Source organism: Sinocyclocheilus rhinocerous, unplaced genomic scaffold, assembly GCF_001515625.1.
Source record: "Sinocyclocheilus rhinocerous isolate Xijiao unplaced genomic scaffold, SAMN03320098_v1.1 scaffold806, whole genome shotgun sequence".
Classification (NCBI taxonomy): Eukaryota; Metazoa; Chordata; class Actinopteri; order Cypriniformes; family Cyprinidae; genus Sinocyclocheilus; species Sinocyclocheilus rhinocerous.
This window is the reverse complement of record NW_015648045.1, coordinates 470,645-492,854: the sequence shown is the minus strand read 5'-3', so window position 1 is coordinate 492,854 and position 22,210 is coordinate 470,645. Positions and strand designations below refer to the sequence as shown.

The following is a 22,210-nucleotide window of genomic DNA, read 5'->3' as shown; positions in this document are numbered from 1 at the left end:
AAAATAGCAGTATAATAACAGTGAAATTCAAACTCAGAATATGATGCAAACCTGCAATAATTAAATATGTTAATAATTGAATTTACATTTACTTCAGCCTGAGGCTCATTCATTTCACTTTTGGTGTGAAAGGGCTTTTACATATGCCAAAAATACACATTTTTTATATTAAAGCAAGCAAGCAAGCCCAGCCCAGATTATAAAAAGTAATACAAAAGTAACGTAACACATTACTTTCCATAAAAAGTAACTAAAGCCTGTGTTATACTTTCCGCGTCCGCGAGTCCGCTAGGGTCCGCTATGGTATGAGTGACGTAAAAATCGTCATCGGAGAGTGTGCGCGGAGGTTCCGCGCGGACATCCGCGTGCCTCCCATTTTTTGTGACCAAGTAGGCTACTGCGCATGCGCAGGCTGTGTGAAGAAGCCCGTTGCTACTCGAACCTGTACAATCCGTCGATAAAACAATATAAAGACAGCCAGATGTGCAATAACTCTGGGCAATTCTTTGTTCACATGTTTGTTTATTGTTCAAGCCGATCTACTACGCATGTATGGAACACGTCCGCGGAGCGGACCATCAGCGTATGCTTTCGGAAGTATAAATACAAGCAGTCCGCGTCCGCGCTGTCCGTGTACGCGGCCGGATTGCTCATGCGGAAAGTATAACACAGGCTTAAGTAATGCCATTAGTTACTTTTTAGGGAGTAACTCAATATTGTAATGCATTACTTTTTAAAGTAACACTGCAAGGGAAATCCACAACACTTGGTAAAACTAAAAAAGCTCTTGCAACAGAAGCTTTTGTGATATCAGTCACATTAAATTAGCTTTAAATAGCCTTAAATTATTTGAGTCATACACCACCATTCAAAAATGTGGAATCAGTAATTTGGTGAGCAGAAGAGGCTTCTTTCAAAAACATTATAAAAATCTCACCAACCCCAAACTTTTGAAGGGTAGTGTATTAAAAAAAAGTATATATTTTAAATAAATAATATTCAAAATGATTTGTTACAGTGACTGTGATTTATGTGATATATTAAAACATGCAGGTGATGTGTACAACTCATCAATATTGTTTGTACAGCATATTCTAAAAAATTCAGAATTTGTTAATAGAAAGTGCAGAATGTCAGGTGATGTCCTTTTGTATAATCTAAATAATTTTAATCTTCTTGTAATGTAAACTACTTTTGAATATATAATGTATAACTATCTGTCACCTGATTTTGTCACCCTAGCTGCACCTGATCGCTCTCAACTCACCCCAGCTGGGCGACATGCAGGGTATTAAAGGTGTAGATCACCAGTGCTTCTTACAGGCCCAAGCCATTGGGTTAAAAGGAACGTTCAGGGCTTTCCTGTCATCCCAGTTACAGGATCTATACAGTATTGTTCGACAGAACAACAGGGAACTGTTACCCATAGTCAATCTTCAAGTAAGATCCTTCCTTTGTACACACACAACACTATTGTTTTACAGAATATACTGTAATCTCTTTAATACAGTCTTATACAGAGCTGTTTAATATGTTCACAGGATGAGGAATTATTCAGCAACTGGGAATCCATCTTTAGTGGCTCAGAGGGCAAGATGAATGATAATGTGCGCATCTATTCATTTGATGGTCGAGATGTTCTTGATGATGATGCCTGGTAAGTAGGTCTAACACATATCCACAGCTAAAATCTTAACAGAACTGATTAGTCTGATTAACCCATTTTTTTTTCTCTATAACCACTTTAATAGGCCAGAGAAGATGGTATGGCATGGATCAAGCACTCAAGGAAGCAGGCAGACAGACAGCTACTGTGAAACATGGCGAACAGGTAGTCATGCCGTCACTGGCATGGCTTCCTCTCTCCAAGAAGGCTACCTACTTCAGCAGTTGCCACGTGGCTGCAGCAGCTCTTTTATCGTACTGTGCATTGAGAACAGCTACATTGCTGAGTGAACCAAAATGTTTGCTAAACCAAAATTTTCCTTAAGTCACACCACAAACTGAAACTTAGTTTTTATGATTGATGGTGATACTGTTTATGTTAATTTACATGTATTTTAGAATTACATTTTGACTATTTTTTATGTATTAACTGCTGTGTGACAGCCATTTGTTTCAAAACAAACAATGATATACTTTGCTTTTTGCATCATAAACCTTACAACAAACATTTTGTCATAGCAGAGAACCTACAATGAAATACTTGAGCATTTAAAAATAAAATTGATTAAAGCTAAATTCAGGGGAAAAATTGCTGTTTTCTGTTTTATATTTTTTAACAAAAATGTACATATTATATTTTCACAAATAACAGGGCAGTATTGAACACCCTCAGGCAAAAACATTTATGTACAGCTTATTTTAAAATGGACATTCACAAGTGCCTTCACAATATATTGCCAAAGAAAAGGGCTACATTCCAAATTTTAATAACTAATTCTCTTTAAACTACTTTGTTGTCATAACCATTTTCATTCACCTTTGTATTTGATTTTATGTAAACATATCTATGTAACCTTTCTACATTTTTATACTTTGCAACATCAAACATTCCATGATGTAATGCAACTGACTGGTTGACTTTCTCTATAGAAAGAAGACGACTATTAATCAAAATATGTAAATCATTGTTTTTGTATTATTATTTATTTTGGTTTGGTTTTTACACATAACCTGAATACAGTTTTAAAGAGTTGCAGTTCTCTGTACTTTACAGCCTGCTGTATTCTGCAGTTCAAATGTGACCACTAAAAATATCCAAGACGTTATTACTTTTATCTTTACTGTATTTCAATGGCACTTACATTAATAAACAAACGTTATAGACGTTCTATTGTTTACTCATCACTGGTTGCTTCACTTCTAAAAATTCTGTAATATTTATTTGAGAAATAAATTGCTTGATACTCGTTGATACCCCATGAATACTTTCCGTACCCACTGTATATATATATATACACACACATATACCAACATTGCTAGTTACGCTCTATTTTTCTCCACCAATGAAAAGTCAAAGCAAGATGAACCATTGTGTCTTAGTGCAACACATTGTAGTAAGGTTTTGTTTCTGAATGAATTTGTGTTTTTGAGTGAACAACTTAACACACTCATAATAAGAAATTTGTTGTAACCTGGAATCATGTTTCCATCTGCAAACACAGACAAGCATAACACACAGTGATATAAATAGTGAAACCTCCCAGTGCTGCTGGACTTTCTTCCAGCAATCTTGTATAAAGAGTAAATAAAGTCATATTTAAAGTAGAGCCTGCAGCAGTCTAAATAAACAGACTTTGGTTCAAATCCAGAAAATCTGATCGTATCAGATTAATTTAATCGTGGCTACACTGACAATTTTTGGTGCTCAAACTCTCAATTTAAGGCTAGATTCCTCACGTCAACCTAGCATACACCTAATTTATCTTTCAACCAATATGAGAGAGAAAAAACAGTTATGAAGTGTTAGACAGGTCTGCAAAAAATACCAACCAATCCAACAATTCTCTGGATTTCTTCTGCAACTATAAAAATAAGCATCACTTATACATATTGTCATTTGTTTTCACCTTGGAATATGTTTCAATATCACTGAAAGATAAATAAGCTTCATTGGCAGCATTTCATTTACATCTACCTGCATCACTCCTCTGTCAAGAGATAGAACAAGCTAATCATTATCCTTGTAATTTAAACATTATTTCTTATCCTTAACATTAAATTATTTTTATTACATGAACATGACTTGTATTATAGAACCTATATAACTAGATCATATTTAGTCTTTTGTGTTAAGTCTGTTTTTCCTCCTGCTTTACATATTTTTCTTTGCCACTGTTGCTTTGTCTTGCTCACTGGGTGCTGTAGGATATTAAGGCATATGTTCCTGTAATGCTGGTTTGAAACTATTGGAATTTTACAAAAATGAAAATACAAAGTACACATAAATGGGAAAAAAAAAATTTTCTGATAACAATTTATTTGTAATTAGACATGGTCTGGAATTCCTAATGTGATCACACTATAAAAGAATCATTTTAAAATACAGTAGAACTAAGCAAGTGTCCTGTGAACAATCTTATTATCTTTGTGTGATATTTCTTTTATAGACATTCTAAAGTTAACACTGAGCAACTTCCATTTCCATCAAAACATGGTCATTCACATATTTTGTATCTTCAACGACGGCAAATATTTCCAAAAGCGCTAAATCATCAAACTTTGTGTCATCAAGCAATGCACAGACTGAAGTTTTTATGAAGCAATTTCCCATCCCTGTTCGTAACATTCTGTTATCACTCCGCGTTAGCAGCAACACTGTTTTCCATTTCCTACTCCTGCTTACTGGTGAGCAGAAACCCACCCTGAGCTATCCAGGAGATAAAGAAAACACTGACAAAAAAGGTCCTCACTCCAGAAAAAAATTTAAAATAAATCACCCAACCCTACCCAGCTTCCACTGGAGAGCAATCAGATAATCAGAAATAAGGACATATAACAAATATCAGCATTCCTTGATAACTGCTTGGCCAATCAATTTAGAGAACTGGAACTAAAGGCTGTACAGTAGTAATTATTTAAATTTCAATAATTAGCTGCAAATAATACTTCTGCCGTCACGGTACACTGAAGGCAAAAAGTAATCCTATCAGAGGCTAGAAAGCCAAACTTGCCATGTTTGGCTTCCAAACATTCCTTACAAAAATGATTTTACATTCTTTGCTCACCCTAACAAAGACAACCATATGAAATGACAAACGATAAAATCAAGGATCTGATAAAATCTCGATCCGAGACTACATTTTCCATTGGCATTCCATCCTAATGACAACCTCAACCATTATATTTACTTTCCACAAAATGTAATTAGAATTTGATGAGGTTTAAAAAAAAATAATCTAATGCTATTCCTAGCAATAGGACAAACATAAAATAATAAAACAAAAGGCTACTCATACTTAAAATAATAAAATGTTCTGATTTTGAAGTAACAGTTTAAGAGATGGAGAATTCCTTTGAATCTCATGTCTTAATGCTGGTTCCATTATGTGCCGTTGTGCCTTCACTAGCAGCCGTTGTCATGGGACTAAGTTCAGTGGCTATAGCTACTTCCGTAGTCTCCTCCTGTGCTCTTTGATTGCGGTAATGACATGTGATGATAAAGGCACTACAGCCCAGATAAACCACAGTCAGCAGAGTGAAGTAAAAGAAATAAACAAAAAACTGCAAGAGAAAGAGAGAAACAGAATCAGGCCAAAATCTTTCTGCATTGTAAGGTTATAATATAAAGGGAAACTTTCTGCATTGTAACATTACTGTACTTTCTTCTTCTATTAACAAGTTGGTGGTATCCATAACTGGTCCTGTTTTTCTGTGTAACTATTAACTGAAGTCAATCTAGAAAATTACACACCTGAGACTGAACATTCAAAGCCAATCCCCTCTTATCTGCCACAATGATAGTGATGATCGTTTTCAGGACTGTTCCAAGAAAAGTGTTTACTCCAAACACTAAAGCACACAGTTCTTTAGTGAGAGAGGAGGCAATCTGGAAACTGAGAAGAAAAACACAAAATGAGTTATTTAGGAACAAAATGCAGAGAACTGATGCATTTATTTTTCTTTGTTATTTAGTTTTAGTTTCATCAAAAGCTCCTCATGTGGCAAACTACAACAAACTTGCACTTCAAAGCAAAGGTCTTGATCTCCATGAAATAAGCTAATGTTTTCACAGGTGCATACACATCTGCTTTTAAAACAGTGACTTTGAAACACTGAATGCAATGTTTGCCAGTGTTGTTTAATGTCATTTTTAACAAAGATAAGACATTTAAAAATATTTTAAATAATAATAAAAATAAATCAATAAATAAATAGGTTTATATAACTCACATAGCGATTGGCACCAGGAACTGGTAGAAGCCTCTGAACAGGGCATATGCCACATAGCAAACCCAGATGTTATCTGTGATGCCCATGAGAAGCAGTAGTCCGGCCTGTACTGCAGTGATCAATCCAATCACCAGTTCAGACCAAAGATTCCATCGAATTTTCACATAGCCTGCCGCAAATGATGTGACTGCACCTATGGAGCACATAAAGTGTGATTGTCATGTAATACTCATGCAATGCTGATTAATTTTCGCCAAGTCGAAATCTGTTCATAAAATAGTGTAAACTGGTCTGAAAACTTTTGCAAACATTTTCTACTTTTGTGTCATGTAAACTAGTGATCTTCATACCTTAGCAAACCCAGATGTTATCTGTGATGCCCATGAGAAGCAGTAGTCCGGCCTGTACTGCAGTGATCAATCCAATCACCAGTTCAGACCAAAGATTCCATCGAATTTTCACATAGCCTGCCGCAAATGATGTGACTGCACCTATGGAGCACATAAAGTGTGATTGTCATGTAATACTCATGCAATGCTGATTAATAAACATCTATTTTCGCCAAGTCGAAATCTGTTCATAAAATAGTGTAAACTGGTCTGAAAAACTTTTGCAAACATTTTCTACTTTTGTGTCATGTAAACTAGTGATCTTCATACCGAATTCTGAAGAGCCACTTTCCTGTTGTGTTTAGCTCCAACTCTGATTACGTGCACCTGAATCAACTAATAAAGGTCTTTGGGTTTACTTGGAAGAAACTCCAATAAGGAATAAGCAATCCTGATTCGTATGTTTTGTGTTTTCCAAGCATGTGTCATGCCAAAGCTCAAAGGTTGAGGAACATGAACTTTGCTTGTTCTCGCCAAATAGTAAACCATCTTGTATGATGTAAACCTTAATTATTTTGATTCATGTGGAGATCAAACTTTAAGATCCTATAAAAAAAAAAAAACAACAACTGTAGGTCACAATGACCTGTCAAATCCATTGAGAACACCGATAGCAAAATTTAAATTCTGGCCAGTACAAATATGCAGATTAATATTTTCATGTTTTGGCCAATAACTAATAAATGGCTGTTATTATAAATTTATACTATTTGTTAAGTGAGAGAGCAAGAGAGAGAATGAAAACTACAACAACAACAAAGTCTAATACTGTATAAATAATCTGTCTGCATGTGGAGATCAAACTTTAAGATCCTATTAAAAAAAAAAAAAAACAACTGTAGGTCACAATGACCTGTCAAATCCATTGAGAACACCGATAGCTACATTTAAATTCTGGCCAGTACAAATATGCAGATTAATATTTTCATGTTTTGGCCGATAACTAATAAATGGTTATTATAAATTTATACTATTTGTTAAGTGAGAGAGCAAGAGAGAGATTGAAAACTACAACAACAAAGTCTAATACTGTATAAATAGTCTGTCTGCTAAAGTGAAAATTGTATTTATGAGTACCTGCTATTGAAAACTGTAAAAATATAAAGTGGGTGCCTCTGGGATGCTGTTTAGATATTTCTTGAAAAAGTCTAGGTAGAGAATAGAGCTCAAAGAGTTATACCCAATGGATCTGAATGATTAGTGAGTGTGTAGAGAGTGCGTGTTTGAAATTACTGCCCACTGCAAATTAACACGTACAGTATAAAAAGGTTGTACTTTTAAGAAATGAACATTATACAACAATGCGCAAACGCACACAGCTTTGCAATCACTATAATTGCACAGCAACTCATTATGACTTGCCCTCTTAAAACACTGTTAAGGTGAAGATGAAACAGAGGTAACCACAGATATTTATCTGTATTGTGATGTATATCTAAGTAAAATGAATTATCAAGAAGAAAAACATGTTGGACAGGGATTCGGTTCCATCATTTGGTTGTTGATTGAATGGGCACAGATCTGAATGCAAACTTGTAGTTGAATGTAAGAAAGATGTGGACGCAGCAATGTTTGGAGAAGTTCAACATACATCCCTGGGGGAAGTATGATGTTTTACTAAAAGATCCAGAAATTTAGATTAAAGATTTTGAGGTCAAAATATGTATAGAGATATGTATGGATGAATCATTCACAATAAGATCAATAACATGCATTAAACGTGGAATTCACCGCTGACAAGATGGGCTTTTAATAAACATGGCTGTCTATACAGTAGAAACAAAAAAAGTAAATTGTAATTGTATAACCATAATTGTACTTCTGATTTTGACAATCTGACTCCATGGACAGGAACATAAAAATGCAACAGTTTCATACATAGCTTTAACAAAAGCCCTGGAGCTGTCAAGCATCTGCTGGATAACACAAAATGACACTTGTGCTTCATCCATGTGGACTTTTGCTGAAAACTGATAACTGAGATATCGGAGTGCAGGTAACATGAAAAAGAGTTCCTCACCGACATTTACATTCACTACTGACATTGTAGCAATACAAAGCTGGCTGAAAATTAGCAAAAAATACAAAGATAATCAACAGGGTGAATTTTTATTTTATGCTGACTTTAAATCTTTCTGCCATAATTTATGTTTTCCCTGTAAAATAGTGTTGGATAATGACAAAAGTAATCTAAAACTTAAAATTAGTGGACTGGAGGTTGATATCCAATACGTTGTATATCTATATTCATGACTATTGCTAAATCAGTCTTTAAGTGACATCTACTCTGAAATTAATGAACAGTTGCTGAGCAAGAAAACATGCCTCTTGTATGCTCTTCTGCCAACAACCTGTTCAATTATTTGCTTAAGAAATCAGAGTGAATGCTACTTATTTAAAGTCCGATTCTGTGGTTGAGATTATCAGTATTTTTTGTTATTTTAGAGATTTTTTTTTCTTTTAAAAAGAAAATATGACGACTACAAAACACTCAAATCCATCTTACCTAATAAGGTAGAGGCAGCTTCAACCGCTCCGTTGTAAACATGTTTGTTATCTGTGGCAGGGTAGACTTTATTCCACAGGATGTGCACATAAAATAGTACTAAATAGTAACCAGTGGAATTGAACACCCACCACAAGCTCCAAAGCCTTAAACTGGGAACTTTCACTACATTTTTTAACTCCTTCAGCATCTGAACAAACACTGTATTTGTCCAGGATGGGTATTTGTGGTTACTGCCTTGTGCTGCCACACTGCCATCATTCTCCTCAGGCTTCATTTTGGCCAATTCCGATTGAGCTGCTTCCTTCCTTTCCTCTTCCAGACGTGCTTGGTTGAAAAACAAGCTACGTTTGGGCCATGGCAGGAAGAAGGACAAGAATAACCCAAAAGTGACAAACCCCAGAGAGACTGCACTTAACATCCTGTATGATACACCTCCTAGTGACACACATATCTGACCCAGCACAGAGCTCGTGAAGACTCCCATGAGCACAGATGTGCGGGAATAGCTGGCTACACGCTGGTAAACAGTCGCTGGTACTAGTGAGAAAATGTACGAGGAGTACGCCACACGGGCAGCCATGGTGATGCCATAAAAGAACTCCATAAACTGCATCTCCAGCAATGAGGCTCCCAAAAGCAGGAAGAGCCAAATGGAAACATGGCTCAAGCTCTGAAGGATCAGCACAGGTTTGTATCGTAGGTAATCTGTCAGCAGAAAGACAGGCACCAGCACGACCATATAGGAATATGTGAGGACTGGGTTGATTTCATTGGTGACCTGTAAAAACCACAGAAAGCCATTATTACATGGGGTAGACAAAGCAGAGATAATTGTAACGTGCAATAAACATAATAACAATAATAGACAATGCACTCACCTTCACCACCAGGAATGTACAGTGTGAAATGTCAGATTGTGAATACTTTAATTGTTAACCCCAGGTAAAGCATGAACATTGTGAAAAAAAGATAATCCAGGACTTTGTTTAGAATGACCCAGCCCTTCTGTATGCCATCTGAAATAAGGGTAGTGCACATGGAGAACACATGGTATCCCACATTATACTTCATATCATTGTGGAAAAGGGGTTGATTTCGAACTACAGTTTTAGTCCATTTAAAAAGTGAATCTTTGGGGTGACTGAAATATGTATTTTCCTTATACACTACAGTGGGGAAAATATTTATTTAGGCTAATCCCCTGCTGATTTTGTAAATTTGCCCACTTACAAAGAAATGAAGGGTCTGTCATTTAATGGTAGGTTTATTTTAACGGATAGAGACAGAATATCAATGAGCTCCGTGCAAGATCTTGCCTCATGGGGTAAGGATGATCATGAGAAAGGTGAGGGATCAGCACCGAACTACACAAAAGGAGCTTGTCAATGATCTTAAGGCAGTTGGGACCACAGATTAAGAAAGGATCTGTAAAGAGGAGTGGATCAAAATCCCTCCTGAGATGTGTGTGCAAAACTGGTGACCAACTACAAAAAATGTCTTACCTCTGTGCTTGCCAACAAGGGTTTCTGCACCAAGTACTAAGTCATGTTTTGCTTGGGGATCAAATACTTATTTCACTCACTGAGATGCAAATCAATTTCTAACCTTATATAATGTGATTTTTTTGGTTGGTATATGTATGTCTCTATACATTCAAATAAACCTACCATACAAATTACAGACCCTTCATTTATTTGCAAGTGGGCAAACTTACAAAATCAGCAGGGGATCAAATAAATATTTTCCCCACTGTATATTGCCAAAAGTATTGGGTCACCCCCTTCTACTGAACAGGTCTGACTACTTGCGGAATTTCCATGAGTACAAATCTTAATGTTTAAGCATATAGTAATATTCTAGGGAATTGTGACTTGTACATATGGGTACAGTAATTTTACACACTTCCAAAACTGTTGCAAAGGGGTGGAAATACAATTTTTAAATATATGAATTATGTTTCCATCTTTGTTGCCACCGTTTTGGAAGTAACTTTTCCTGTTCTAAAGCAGGAGGTGTCCCAATACTTTTGTCCATATAGTATATGTACAAGTCATTGGTGTTTGGTGATGAGTTTTTGGCTCAAGGTCTGCATTTAAAGTCACACCAGAGGTGTTCAGCTGGGATTAGGACTTGGCTTTCTGCAGACCAGTCAAGTTCTTCCACACTGACTGAATCAATCATTTCTTTTGAAACCTTTCCTTATGCACAGAGGCATTGTCATGTTAGAATAGAAAAGGGTCATGTCCAAACTGTTGCTATAAAATCACCCAATTCCCTAGAATATCATTACATGCTTAAATATTAAGATTTGTGCTCATGGAAATTACTAAAGTAGTCAAACCTGTTAATTAGAAGGGAGTGTCCCAATACTTTTGGCAATATAGTGTATCACTGTTATAGCCCATAATTCATTATATGAGGATGTGTTTTGTAATGGATAACATTATTACGTCAACATAAAACAATAATTCACATTACAGAGGTTAATTTACGATTACATTTACCACATACTATTACAATTACACAGCATAAATGTAACATTGGCCTTTGCACTTCTAGTTTAATTGTAACTGACTGCAATACTGAAGTGACGTGACATGTGGCCAAGTATGGTGACCCATACTCTGAATTAGTGCTCTGCATTTATCCCATCCAAAGTGCACACACACACCGTGAACATACACCTGGAGCAGTGGGCAGTCATTTTTGCTGCGGCGCCCGGGGAGCAGTTGGGGGTTCGGTGCCTTGCTCAAGGGCACCTCAGTCGTGGTATTGAAGGTGGGAGAGAGCGCTATACAGTCAGATCAGACACACGTATGACACATGAATGTAACAGCTTTTAGGTGTCCTTTCATTTAATAAAACGTAATAAAAATATGTAACGTGAAAGATAACGTGGGCTAAACAGACGTGTTTTAATCCATGAGACAAACACTGGGCTAAAAACAAGTCAAAACAGGCACCTACTGTAATCTATTTTGCAGTATTTAACAGTGGAAAATTCCCATACAGATATTCTCTGTATGTGGTTGACTAATTTTATGGTTTTACTAACCTTATTTAAAAAACACCCAGTTAGAGCCTGATAAGATCAGTACATTGAGTACAAATTCATGAGGGTTTACAAGTGTTTACAAAAGTAATCTTATAGTTAATAAATCTACATATAATAAGTCAGTATAATTGTTTCAGTCCCTCCTCAAAGCAGATCTGACCCACTTTGGAGGAATGTGAACTCTGACCACATTCACATGGCTTGCCAGACCGCAGTAGCTGTGTCAAACTCACACAGTCACGTGTCGACTAGATATTAAGAAAATAAATAAATACATACTATAGCTGGGAAAAACACTCTCACGTTTAATTGTTTACAAAATTAAAAAAAAAAAAAACTTTGCAGTATAATTTATCAAGATTTAATGATTTTATATTTTAAATTCCCGTTTGTTTTTTTTCTCCCACAAATTTAGAAAAAGATTATTAAAGAATAAAAGTAGAATAGCACCACACCTGTTCACTAGTGAAGTTCTTCTCTGTACTGAGCAGGTATGGTGTGATAAACGGCTCTCCAGGCTTCAGCTGCACCATGAAGCCATAGAAACAAAGATAAACTACGGACCATATCCAGGTTCTGGTCTTCTGCGTTTGGGTTTCTGGATCTTCCTTGGTTTCATGGATGACCGGCTCTGGAGCCACATTTTCCACAGTGCGTCCATTGCCATCAGTCCTCATGTCCTCCTTAACATCCTCAGTCCTTTCATTGCATGTAATCACTTCCACCATGTTACAGCAATAATGATGCTGTAAAGCTGAACTATTTAATGATGGATAAAATACAAAAGGTATGTTGATCCTCAAAGTTAATAGCTGAAGGCTAAGCAGTGTTCACAGACCGGTAACAACCAAGCGACTGTACAAGCCAGTAAATCCTAAGGCATGTGTCGTGTTAACTATTACTGGGGGCTGAGAGGACACATTCATAATGATACAGCAATGTGTTAAACAGCTACAAGCTCACATTTTCTGTGTGTAAGCATTCACCTTTGTCCAACTTCCAACACCGTCAATGATTAAAAAGTACTACCTTAATGGACTGCACATTGTGATTCTGTAAAGAAGCACAAAGCAAATCAAATTGTTATATGGCAAATATGTACTCTAATGAGCATAGTTACATAATTAGCAAAAATATATATTTTTCACACCTAGTCTGTTATTTTCTTGTTCTAGGGTCTTATAAGAAATACACTTTTAACAATATATCAAACTGACATCTCTATCAGAACACTTATAGCAACGTGTCAGTCAAAGGAGTTTGCAAACATGTGCTCTTGTATCTAATGCATATAACTTACAGACGGCGTGAACTCACATTTATCCACAACTCAAATATGCAATGTCAGCTCTTACACACATCTTATGACTACGTCTGCTTGTTCATGTATAACAGTAAATTCTCGCAGTCTCAATGTTGTTTGCACATAATCCCACCAATATTCAAGTAAGGATCGAGTTGTTTCGCGTTAAACTTGCCTGTTGCTTTCCTGTGGTCAAATTTAATCCTTTCTTGCTGAGGCTGACGGTGACCTAATAATATATACTACTTAAAATAATATAGTGCAAGTTATTTAAGCGACAACAACGCGACAGACTTTAACCCATCGGTATTGGATAACCAGACGTTCCAGATATGTCACTGAAAGCAGTTCAGTCTAAAATCCACGAGTCACTCGGCTGCAGTTGCGCGCGCCCAATGACCCATGGTCTGCGCATGCGCACCGGATGTTTATCTTAAATTGATGAACGAATCGTTCTTTAAAATAATCTCTTTAATGAGCACCTATGGAAACAACATAACCATGGAACATTTCACATAACCGGTCTAAATGATTCGTTCAGAACGAATCAGCCTCGAGTTAACTGAATGAACTGAGCCGATATTCAGTGTCTCTGGGGAGTTTAATCCTGAAGTCCACTCTATATAAAATATATTTATTTTTATCCGAAAGAATAATTTGCCATGTGTGTTTTGAGAATTTCTAATTGGAAGCGTTTATCTGCAACATGAATTCTATACAGTTAACATCAAAATATGAAGCTGTTGGGGGGTTTTTTTTGTTTGTTTTTTCACATCGTAACATATGCTTTCTAGCTGGTCTATTACAAGCACTGGAGAGAAAACCCATCGCTCTAGGCTTGCACCTAAAACAAAGATAAAAAGAATTCAGAATGTTACAAAATGTGAACATTATTCTGTAGTTTGTGTATGTGCTATGATACCTTGCCAAAGGAGGGCGCTCCAAGCATGGTATGTAAGAAGGTCTAGTCCTTGTCATTTGTTGTCCATGTTGTGTATACGTTGTTTTCTGTAAAGTGGAGATGGAATGAGTTAGGATGTCTTACCCATAGACTGTATAAAAACAGGTTTTACCAACAGAGGGCACTCCAGGGTGCGTAAGATAAATATATCTGAGCACCACTAGGGGATCTTAGTGATGGGAGAAACGAACCATTTCGAAGCTTCGAATCAATTGAACCAATTGCTTCGCAAAATGATTCACTGTTTCGAATCGCTCGAAACAGCACACGCTAGTGATGCCTGCTGGTCAAAACTGTGTAAATGCAACAAAAACTTGCCAAAACATGCATAAAAACAGCTTTTCCAAGTCCATGTTGTGTATACGTTGTTTTCTGTAAAGTGGAGATGGAATGAGTTAGGATGTCTTACCCATAGACTGTATAAAAACAGGTTTTACCAACAGAGGGTAAATATAGAGATAAATATATCTGAGCACCACTAGGGGATCTTAGTGATGGGAGAAACGAACCATTTCGAAGCTTCGAATCAATTGAAACAGTTGCTTCGCAAAATGATTCACTGTTTCGAATCGCTCGAAACACCACACGCTGGTGATGCCTGCTGGTCAAAACTGTGTAAATGCAACAAAAACTTGCCAAAACATGCATAAAATGCACAGCTTTTCCAAACCCAATGAAAACGCTTTCTTGAAAGTATAATATATTAAATGCAATCAAAATAATAAAATACCATTAAAAATAAAGTGTCTGGCCTATGCGTCTTTAAAATAATAATTATTATTAATTTGCAAGGACTTGTTTTGTTTGTTTTATGGAGAGCTTGTCTAAACAGGCCAGTAAGAGACTACTACTCATCCTTTTATTACACAGATGTCTCATTAAAAATGTCCACAAATTGATCAAACTGATCCGAGATCGTATAACCATAGACGCTGATGCAGTGGTTCGCCGCTACGGGGCGATCTCAGTGAACTCGCATGATTCACGGGTTCACAAATGCCTTGTCCAAATACCCACACTCGCGGTCTTTGCGATGAATGAGGTTAAAATTTTGTGCAAATCGTTAGAATTGATTAAAAACAAGAAAGCTCTCAAATTGATTTCGTTTTTGGGGCATGTATAATGTAAAAAGCCACTTTTGGTTTGTTTTATTTGTTCTATTTATTTATTTATTTTATTTTGCTTCTAATTAAGTGATAAAAAGCAGTTGCAAATGTTGTACAAAATAAATATCACCACTACTCATCTTTGCACCAATAAAACGTAAAAACACTGTTTTTCTACCAAATTATATGTAATATCTAATTATTATATTAATATTTAACTGGCATTGGAAAGGTTTCCGCGAGATCTCGGCAAAAAGTCTCACGATTTATTTCCAGAACATGATGCATGATGGCACTCACTAAGCCTCGAATAGCGCTCCGGAGGGGTATTCGAGATAGTGTGGATTTAGTGTGCGTTATATTAAGGGCACTGCGCTTTGCCGTTTTTAAGACCTGGGACAGTCTTGCGCACTTACTTCCTGTCGCGCGCACGCGCTCTCAAAGTGGCCAAGACCGCAAGTGTGGGTATTTGGACAAGGCAAGAGATCTCCCCAAGGCGAACTATTGAAATTTCGAAACGTTTCGAAACAGTTATGACCTAACGAAGCCTCGTTTACTGACATCACGTGACTTTGGCATTTTGATACGCGCTCCGAACCACTGTTTCGAAACAAGTGATTCGCAAAGGTTTCGAAGCTTCATGAAGCACTGTTTCAAAAACGGCCATCACTAGATCTTCTTAAACATGGCCAAACCTGGGGGCGGGGGCTCAATTTTCATTGTACTGAATGTTGTGAAGCACCATGTACTCTGTGGAATCTACTTCTGTGGGCCAGGTTCAAATTTAGCAAAAGAGTGAGATGTTGAAGCAGTAACAGTAAAGTTCATTCAGGTGACAACAATTGTCCCGTACATTTTACACCCCTGCTTTGTAATTGCATCAACAACAAACTATTTACTTTCACAGTTCCTGAGTCTAATTAACTATTTCAAAAAAACAGTGGCTGACATCAAATCAAAACTAAAATATAAATCACTTCAAGGAAATTATTTATCACATTACCATCAGCAGCATGTCATGTGTTTTCTATTGTGCTCATGCATTGTGGTCCAGGTCATGAGTGCAAAAGCTTTATGGTAAAGACAGACTCAAGCTGTTGCCTTTTGTTCCTCTGAGAATAAAGGAACTGCAGCATCTAGCTGTTGAGATGGACACATGATTCTTTAATGTTAGTGCAATGGTGCACAAAGTCCTCTACTGCACATATTTTGGTGCTGAAAACAAGTGTAAAAACTATTAATCGTCATCATCTTTAGAAAAATGTATCCTGTAAAGTCTGACATATAATAACTAATAAAAATCTAATTTGCCTTAGTCCAGTAAGGTCCAGTAATCTTGAAATATTATAGTTAAAACTTATTCTTATGTTTACTTTTTTTTTTAAATCAGTGAAGATTTTGACACAAAAAAAAGGCATTTTAGAATTATACTAAAAGGCCTTTTATTTGCTAAAAAATTATAAACTATCAATCAGATGATGAAGGCATGTAGACCACTTTTTCAGCAAAGTTTTGATTGTGTTGATCTATTAAATTTAGAGGCCTTAAAAATATGTGTATAAAATATGATACTGTAGGATTTGTAGGGTTAAATTAAATAGGTAAAATTTAATTTTATTAATTTAAGCATCAACCTTGGTCCGAAACCTGGTATGTTGTTACCACTTCTCAAACCAGAGAATTTCCACTTTTCCTTACTTTCATAGGCATCAGGTTCACTGTCCTCACTACTGTATCTGTTCTTTTAAAACGGTGGTTATGAAATGTCATGACTGTATCACTACATGTCTGCAAAAGTCAATACTCATCAGGCTGAGGTATATTTTCATTAGTAAAATAAATCTGTTTTGCTAATTACAATATACCGGTAGTCAATATAGACTATTTTGTAACACCACTTTAAAGAGTGGCCTTTACTGAGTATTGAGATTCCTATAGGATGCTTCTCTGTCCTTCACGCCTCTCTGGGCCCATCAGATCACTGAAATAATGTGTACCAGGGCCTGTCGATGACTAAATAGAGGCTGCAATACAGAGTGGGTATTGTGATAAAGACCATGCTGGCCTGTCATGCATTCATCAAATTTAGTACCACTATACTGGTCCTGAAAAGTATCAAACCTTATATTGTTTAATGAATGACTTTAAATAATACCCTAAAAGTGTCATATCATGACATGATCAGACTGTATAAAAGCTCACAACTGACACAATTTTGAGTATGTTTGACTTACATGCACACACACACTATCTACTGTACTATGTTGTTTTTCATTGTTAGCCCATGTTTTACATATTTGTTTTTCCACCTTATTGACTTTAGAATAAATATTTGTATTAAAATGCTTAAAATGGCATTTTCAAAATAAAATGAAATTTTCAAAACAAAATAAATGTGTGTACAAAATATAAACTGTTGTCTATGTTTTCTGTTAGTGTTACAACCCATTCCACCTACTGTTACAACTTACCCCAGCACTATGATAGATTGTAACAACAGCACCCTTTGTACTTGACATTAAATCTAGGGTAGGCAATTATTTCTAGTAACATTTTCCTCACATCCTGCAAACAATAATTAAAAAGGGGTCATGAACTGTGAAAACCAAAATTCCCTTGATCTTTTGATAGGTAAGAGGTCATTGTGCTGTAAAAACATCCTGTAAGTTTCAGAACTCAAATCTTTGTTGTTAGTCTAAAAACAGCTTATATTGAAGGCAGTCTGCCAAAATGACAGTTTTTGCAATGTTCTACTCTATGATGTAATAGTGTGGATAAGCACCGCTTCTGCAGAAGATGATCAACACCTGCTTCGACATCACTGCCTGTTTAGCCGTGCCCACTGATTCACGCATGTAGTGTTTATGAGAGAGGCTAATGCGCATGTCTACTCAGAAAGTTGTGAAGTTGTGGAACAACAGTGTTTGCGTTGCCTTCCTACTGATCCCAATGTTAGGAAAGAGTGAATGAATAGGGCCTTTTGCACCGTGGGAACCTTTTCATAGTACCAGAACTAATTGTGGAACTACCCACTTTTTGGCGTTTTCGCACCGCCGGAACTGGGTGCGGTTTTAGTACCGGACTGCCTTTTTCGAGAACCAAATTAGCTCCTACTCCGGAGCAGGGTCTAACCAGCATAACTGGTATTAATCGTGACGTAAGTAGACATTGATTGGTCAATGTCATCATCCCAGTACTTTAGTACTGTACATTTAGTTCTGGAACTAAAGTGGTGCGAAAGGCCCTAATGTCTCAGTTACGTATGTAACCCTCGTTCCCTGAAGTGGGGAACAGAGACATCACGTCGGTAATGACCGACTTTGGGATCTCGCTGAGAGAGACCAATCCACTTTGAGTGTAAACTAAACGAGCCAATGCACATTGGCATGTGCTGATTGCATCCAGCTGCCGCTGATCGCAGAGCGATTATAACTAGGCAGCAGGTGCAACGCATACCCAGGTTTTCGCTAAGGAGCCAAGCCGGTGACCCGGCCGCTCAGCGGTGGTACAGCAGCTGTGGTGACGGGACGTGACGTCTCCATTCCCTCCTTCAGGGAACTAGGGTTACATACGTAACCGAGACGTTCTCTTTCAGACGGTTACTCTCAAAGTTACGTCGGTAATGACCGACTTTGGGATCCCTACCAAAGCGCCACAGATGCTGCCACTTCCAGTGTCCTGTGCAAGCCTCCTGCGCCCCCTTTTCGGCGTAGGCCGGGACTCGCAACAAGAAGACCAATCACTGTTTGTCGTAGCACTTCCCACACAGTGAGACTGGATAACACTGGGAAAACTTACCCGTTCCACTTGGAACAGGAACATTGCGGAAGTCCCATCCTTCCCGAAGGAGGTTTCGGAAGCATTTACCCATATGAACAACCGTTTAGGTGCATATGGAAGATTAGATTATAACTCTGTTGGAAATGGCAGAAGTCTGCCGGGGAAACACGGGCTCTGAGGCTATACCGTGGAATTTACACATATGGGATCCACTCAGGTCTCTACATATGGAACCTAGCCCTCTACCGGTTCTCATGGATTCATCAAGTGAGGGCCTGGCGCCGGACATTCCGCCACGTCTGGCTGCCGAGGGGATGGAGGAGCTCGACAGGGTCTACCGTACGGACTCTCTGGAGCGGTTTAGCAAGCCGACACTAAGCCGGGGCCTCTCAGTGCTTCTACCCATTTGAGGTGAGAATACAGGAGGATACCTCCACACGAAGACTATAGAATCTAGCAAACGTGTTGGGGGTGGCCCAGCCCGCAGCTCTACAAATATCTGTCAGCGAGGCACCCCGAGCCAGCACCGAGGAGGATGCAACACTTCTAGTAGAGTGAGCTCACAAACTGAGCGGGCAGGGCCCACCCTGTGCCTGATAAGCCAGGGTGATGGCATTCACTATCCAGTGGGCCATCCTCTGCTTAGAGACAGCATTACCCTTCTGCCGGCCTCCGTAACAGACAAAGAGCTAATCTGAGGTCCTGAAGCTTTGTGTCCGGTCTATGTACCATTTCAAGGCTCAGACGGGACAAAGCAAAGCTAGGGCTGGGTCTGCCTCCTCCAGGGGCAGCGCTTGCAGTTTCACTCCCTGATCCCTGAAGGGGGTATTAGGAACCTTGGGCACGCAGCCGGGCCGGGGCCTCAGAATTACCTGGGAGTCAGCCGGCCCAAACTCTAGGCACGATTCATCGACCGAAAATGCGTGCAGGTCCCCTACCCTCTTGATGGAGGTCAATGCAATCAGAAGCAGAGTTTTCATTGAAAGAAACGTTAGCTCAACTGACTGCAAGGGCTCAAATGGTCCCTGCTGTAGTGCTCTAAGCACTAGAGTCAGGTCCCAAGAGGGTATAGAGGGGGGCCGGGGAGGATTTAACCTTCTTGCCCCCCTAAGGAACCTGACGACCAAGTCATGACTCCCTACCGACTTCCCTTCCACGGGGTCGTGATACGCAGCAATCGCAGCCACATAGACTTTAGGGGTGGAGGGAGACAGCCTTCGCTCCAACCCTTGCTGCAAAAAGGACAGCACGACTCTGTTCAGGCATCTACGGGGGTCCTCTCGGTGAGAAGAACACCACTCAACGAACAGGTTACACTTCAAAACATAAGTGCTAGTAGACGGTGCTCTTGCCGAAGTGATAGTGTCTACTACCTCTTGGGGTAGGTCACCTAGAACCTCTGCGTCTCGTCCAGGGACCAGACGTGAAGTTTCCAGAGGTCTGGACGTGGGTGCCAAAGGGTCCAATCTGCCAGGGAGGGGCGAAACGCATACTTGCGCAGGCCCCGCAGCCAGCTGTGTGCCAGTGCATCCATGCCGAGTGTTCCCTCAGTCAGGGAGTAAAACAACTGGCAGTAAGAGGTCTCTAGAGAGGCAAACAGGTCTACCTGAGCGGCTCCGAAATGTCTCCAAATCAGCTGGACCATCTGGGGATGGAGTCTCCACTCTCCGGAGGGCGCAGCTCGTGACAGCTCGTCGGCTGCATGGTTGAGCAGACCCGGAATGTGAATGTCATGAAGCAACCTCAGATGATTCTGACTCCAGTGTTGTTCGTTTGGATCAGCACGTGCTTCCCTCTTAAGCGCCCTCTGAGACGGTTCAAGGCAAGGCGTACTGCTTACAACTCTAGGCAGTTAACGTGCCAGTGCAGTTGGGGGCATGTCCAAACCCCCGACACTGCATGCCCATTGTACGTGGCCCCCCAGTCAGTGGTAGAGGCATCCGTGTAAACCACAGCATGCCTGGAGATCTGTTCCAGGGGCACTCCTGCCTGGAGAAACGCAAGGTCTAACCACTGGGTGAAGGTTTGCGGCAGCCTGGTGTGACTTGGACCCGGTGGGTGCCGCATTGCCACTCCCACCTCGAGACTTGGCCATGGAGCTAGTGTTGAAGCGGTCTCATATGAAGCAGCCCCAGCGGCGTGACTGCCGCTGCAGCTGCCATATGCCCCAGGAGCCTCTGAAACAGTTTCAGTGGGACCGCTGTCCTGCTCTTGAACGTATTCAGGCAGTTCAACACAGACTGAGCCCGTTCCTGCGTGAGGCGTGCTGTCTGTTCGACCGAATCCAACTCCATACCGAGAAAAGAGATCCTCTCCAAGGAGAGTTTGCTCTTTTCCCAGTTGACCCAAAGGCCCAACCGGCTGAGGTGCAAGAGCACCAAGTCCCTGTGTTCACACAACTGATCCTGAGACTGAGCTAGTATGAGCCAGTCGTCGAGGTAGTTGAGAATGCAAACACCCTGCTCTCTCAGGAGAACAAGGGCTGCCTCCGCAACTTTCGTGAAGACACGGGGCGACAGGGACAGCCAGAAGGGCAGGACCTTGTACTGATATGCTTGTCCTTCGAATGCGAACCGCAGCAATGGTCTGTGGTGCGGAAGGATCGATACATGAAAGTATGCATCCTTCAGGTCGATCGCTGCAAACCAATCTCGGGGACGGATGCACCCGAAGATGCGTTTCTGCGTCAACATCTTGAACAGTAACCGATGAAGGGCCTGGTTCAAAACACGCAGGTCCAAGATCGGTCGTAACCCACTGCCTTTCTGGGGTCCAATAAAGTAGGGGCTGTAAAACCCCATCTTCATATCGGCTGGAGGGACTGGCTCTATCGCATCCTTCGCCAGTAGGACTGCGATCTCCGCACGCAAGACAGGAGCATCAGCCGCCTTCACTGATGTAAAGTGGATGCCGCTGAACTTGGGGGGACACCGGGCGAACTGAATTGCATAGCCGAGTCTGATGGTCCGCAGGAGCCAGCGAGACGTGTTGGGTAGCCAGGCACCCAGACACCATACAAGCTGGACCAGCGGGACCACCGACGTACCCGCGGTGGGGCAGCGAGGTGGAACGCAGGGACCCGGCTCTTGGTCGGACCGAAGAGGGGTCTGAGTGTGCGGTGCAATGCTTACCTGGTTCCACAGTTTGGCAGAGGGTGCGTGAGTAGGGCCTTTGATGACGCTCTCGAACCACCCGCTGCTGCCTGCTGGCGA

General features: G+C 39.7%; 2 protein-coding genes across 7 annotated transcripts in view; one reads left to right on the top strand and one right to left on the bottom strand.

Moving 5' to 3' along the window:
• The window catches only part of col18a1b (collagen type XVIII alpha 1 chain b), a 48,820-nt gene extending 46,023 nt beyond the window's left edge, over positions 1-2,797 (top strand). For all 3 annotated transcript variants that reach the window (XM_016514098.1, XM_016514097.1, XM_016514096.1), the window contains exons 40-42: positions 1,243-1,440; positions 1,542-1,657; positions 1,752-2,797. In XM_016514098.1, coding sequence (XP_016369584.1) covers positions 1,243-1,440; positions 1,542-1,657; positions 1,752-1,956 — 519 coding nt within the window. In that variant the 3' untranslated portion in view covers positions 1,957-2,797. The remainder of the gene's footprint in view (positions 1-1,242; positions 1,441-1,541; positions 1,658-1,751) is intronic.
• A 2,158-nt stretch (positions 2,798-4,955) lies between these two features.
• On the bottom strand, positions 4,956-12,899 carry LOC107709583 (folate transporter 1-like). 4 transcript variants are annotated; one of them, XM_016514093.1, is made up of 8 exons: positions 12,835-12,875; positions 12,304-12,607; positions 8,791-9,571; positions 7,751-7,879; positions 6,262-6,386; positions 5,896-5,963; positions 5,417-5,558; positions 4,956-5,226 (listed from the first exon to the last, which is right to left on the bottom strand). In XM_016514093.1, exons 2-8 carry the CDS (start codon positions 12,574-12,576, stop codon positions 5,026-5,028), a joined length of 1,719 nt encoding a protein of 572 aa, XP_016369579.1. In that variant the 5' UTR covers positions 12,577-12,607; positions 12,835-12,875; the 3' UTR covers positions 4,956-5,025. The 4 variants fall into 4 exon arrangements, with proteins under 4 accessions (XP_016369579.1, XP_016369578.1, XP_016369580.1 ...); XM_016514092.1 differs by having other exon boundaries at positions 12,304-12,899; XM_016514094.1 differs by lacking the exon at positions 7,751-7,879 and having other exon boundaries at positions 12,304-12,899.
• Positions 12,900-22,210: the final 9,311 nt, after the last annotated feature.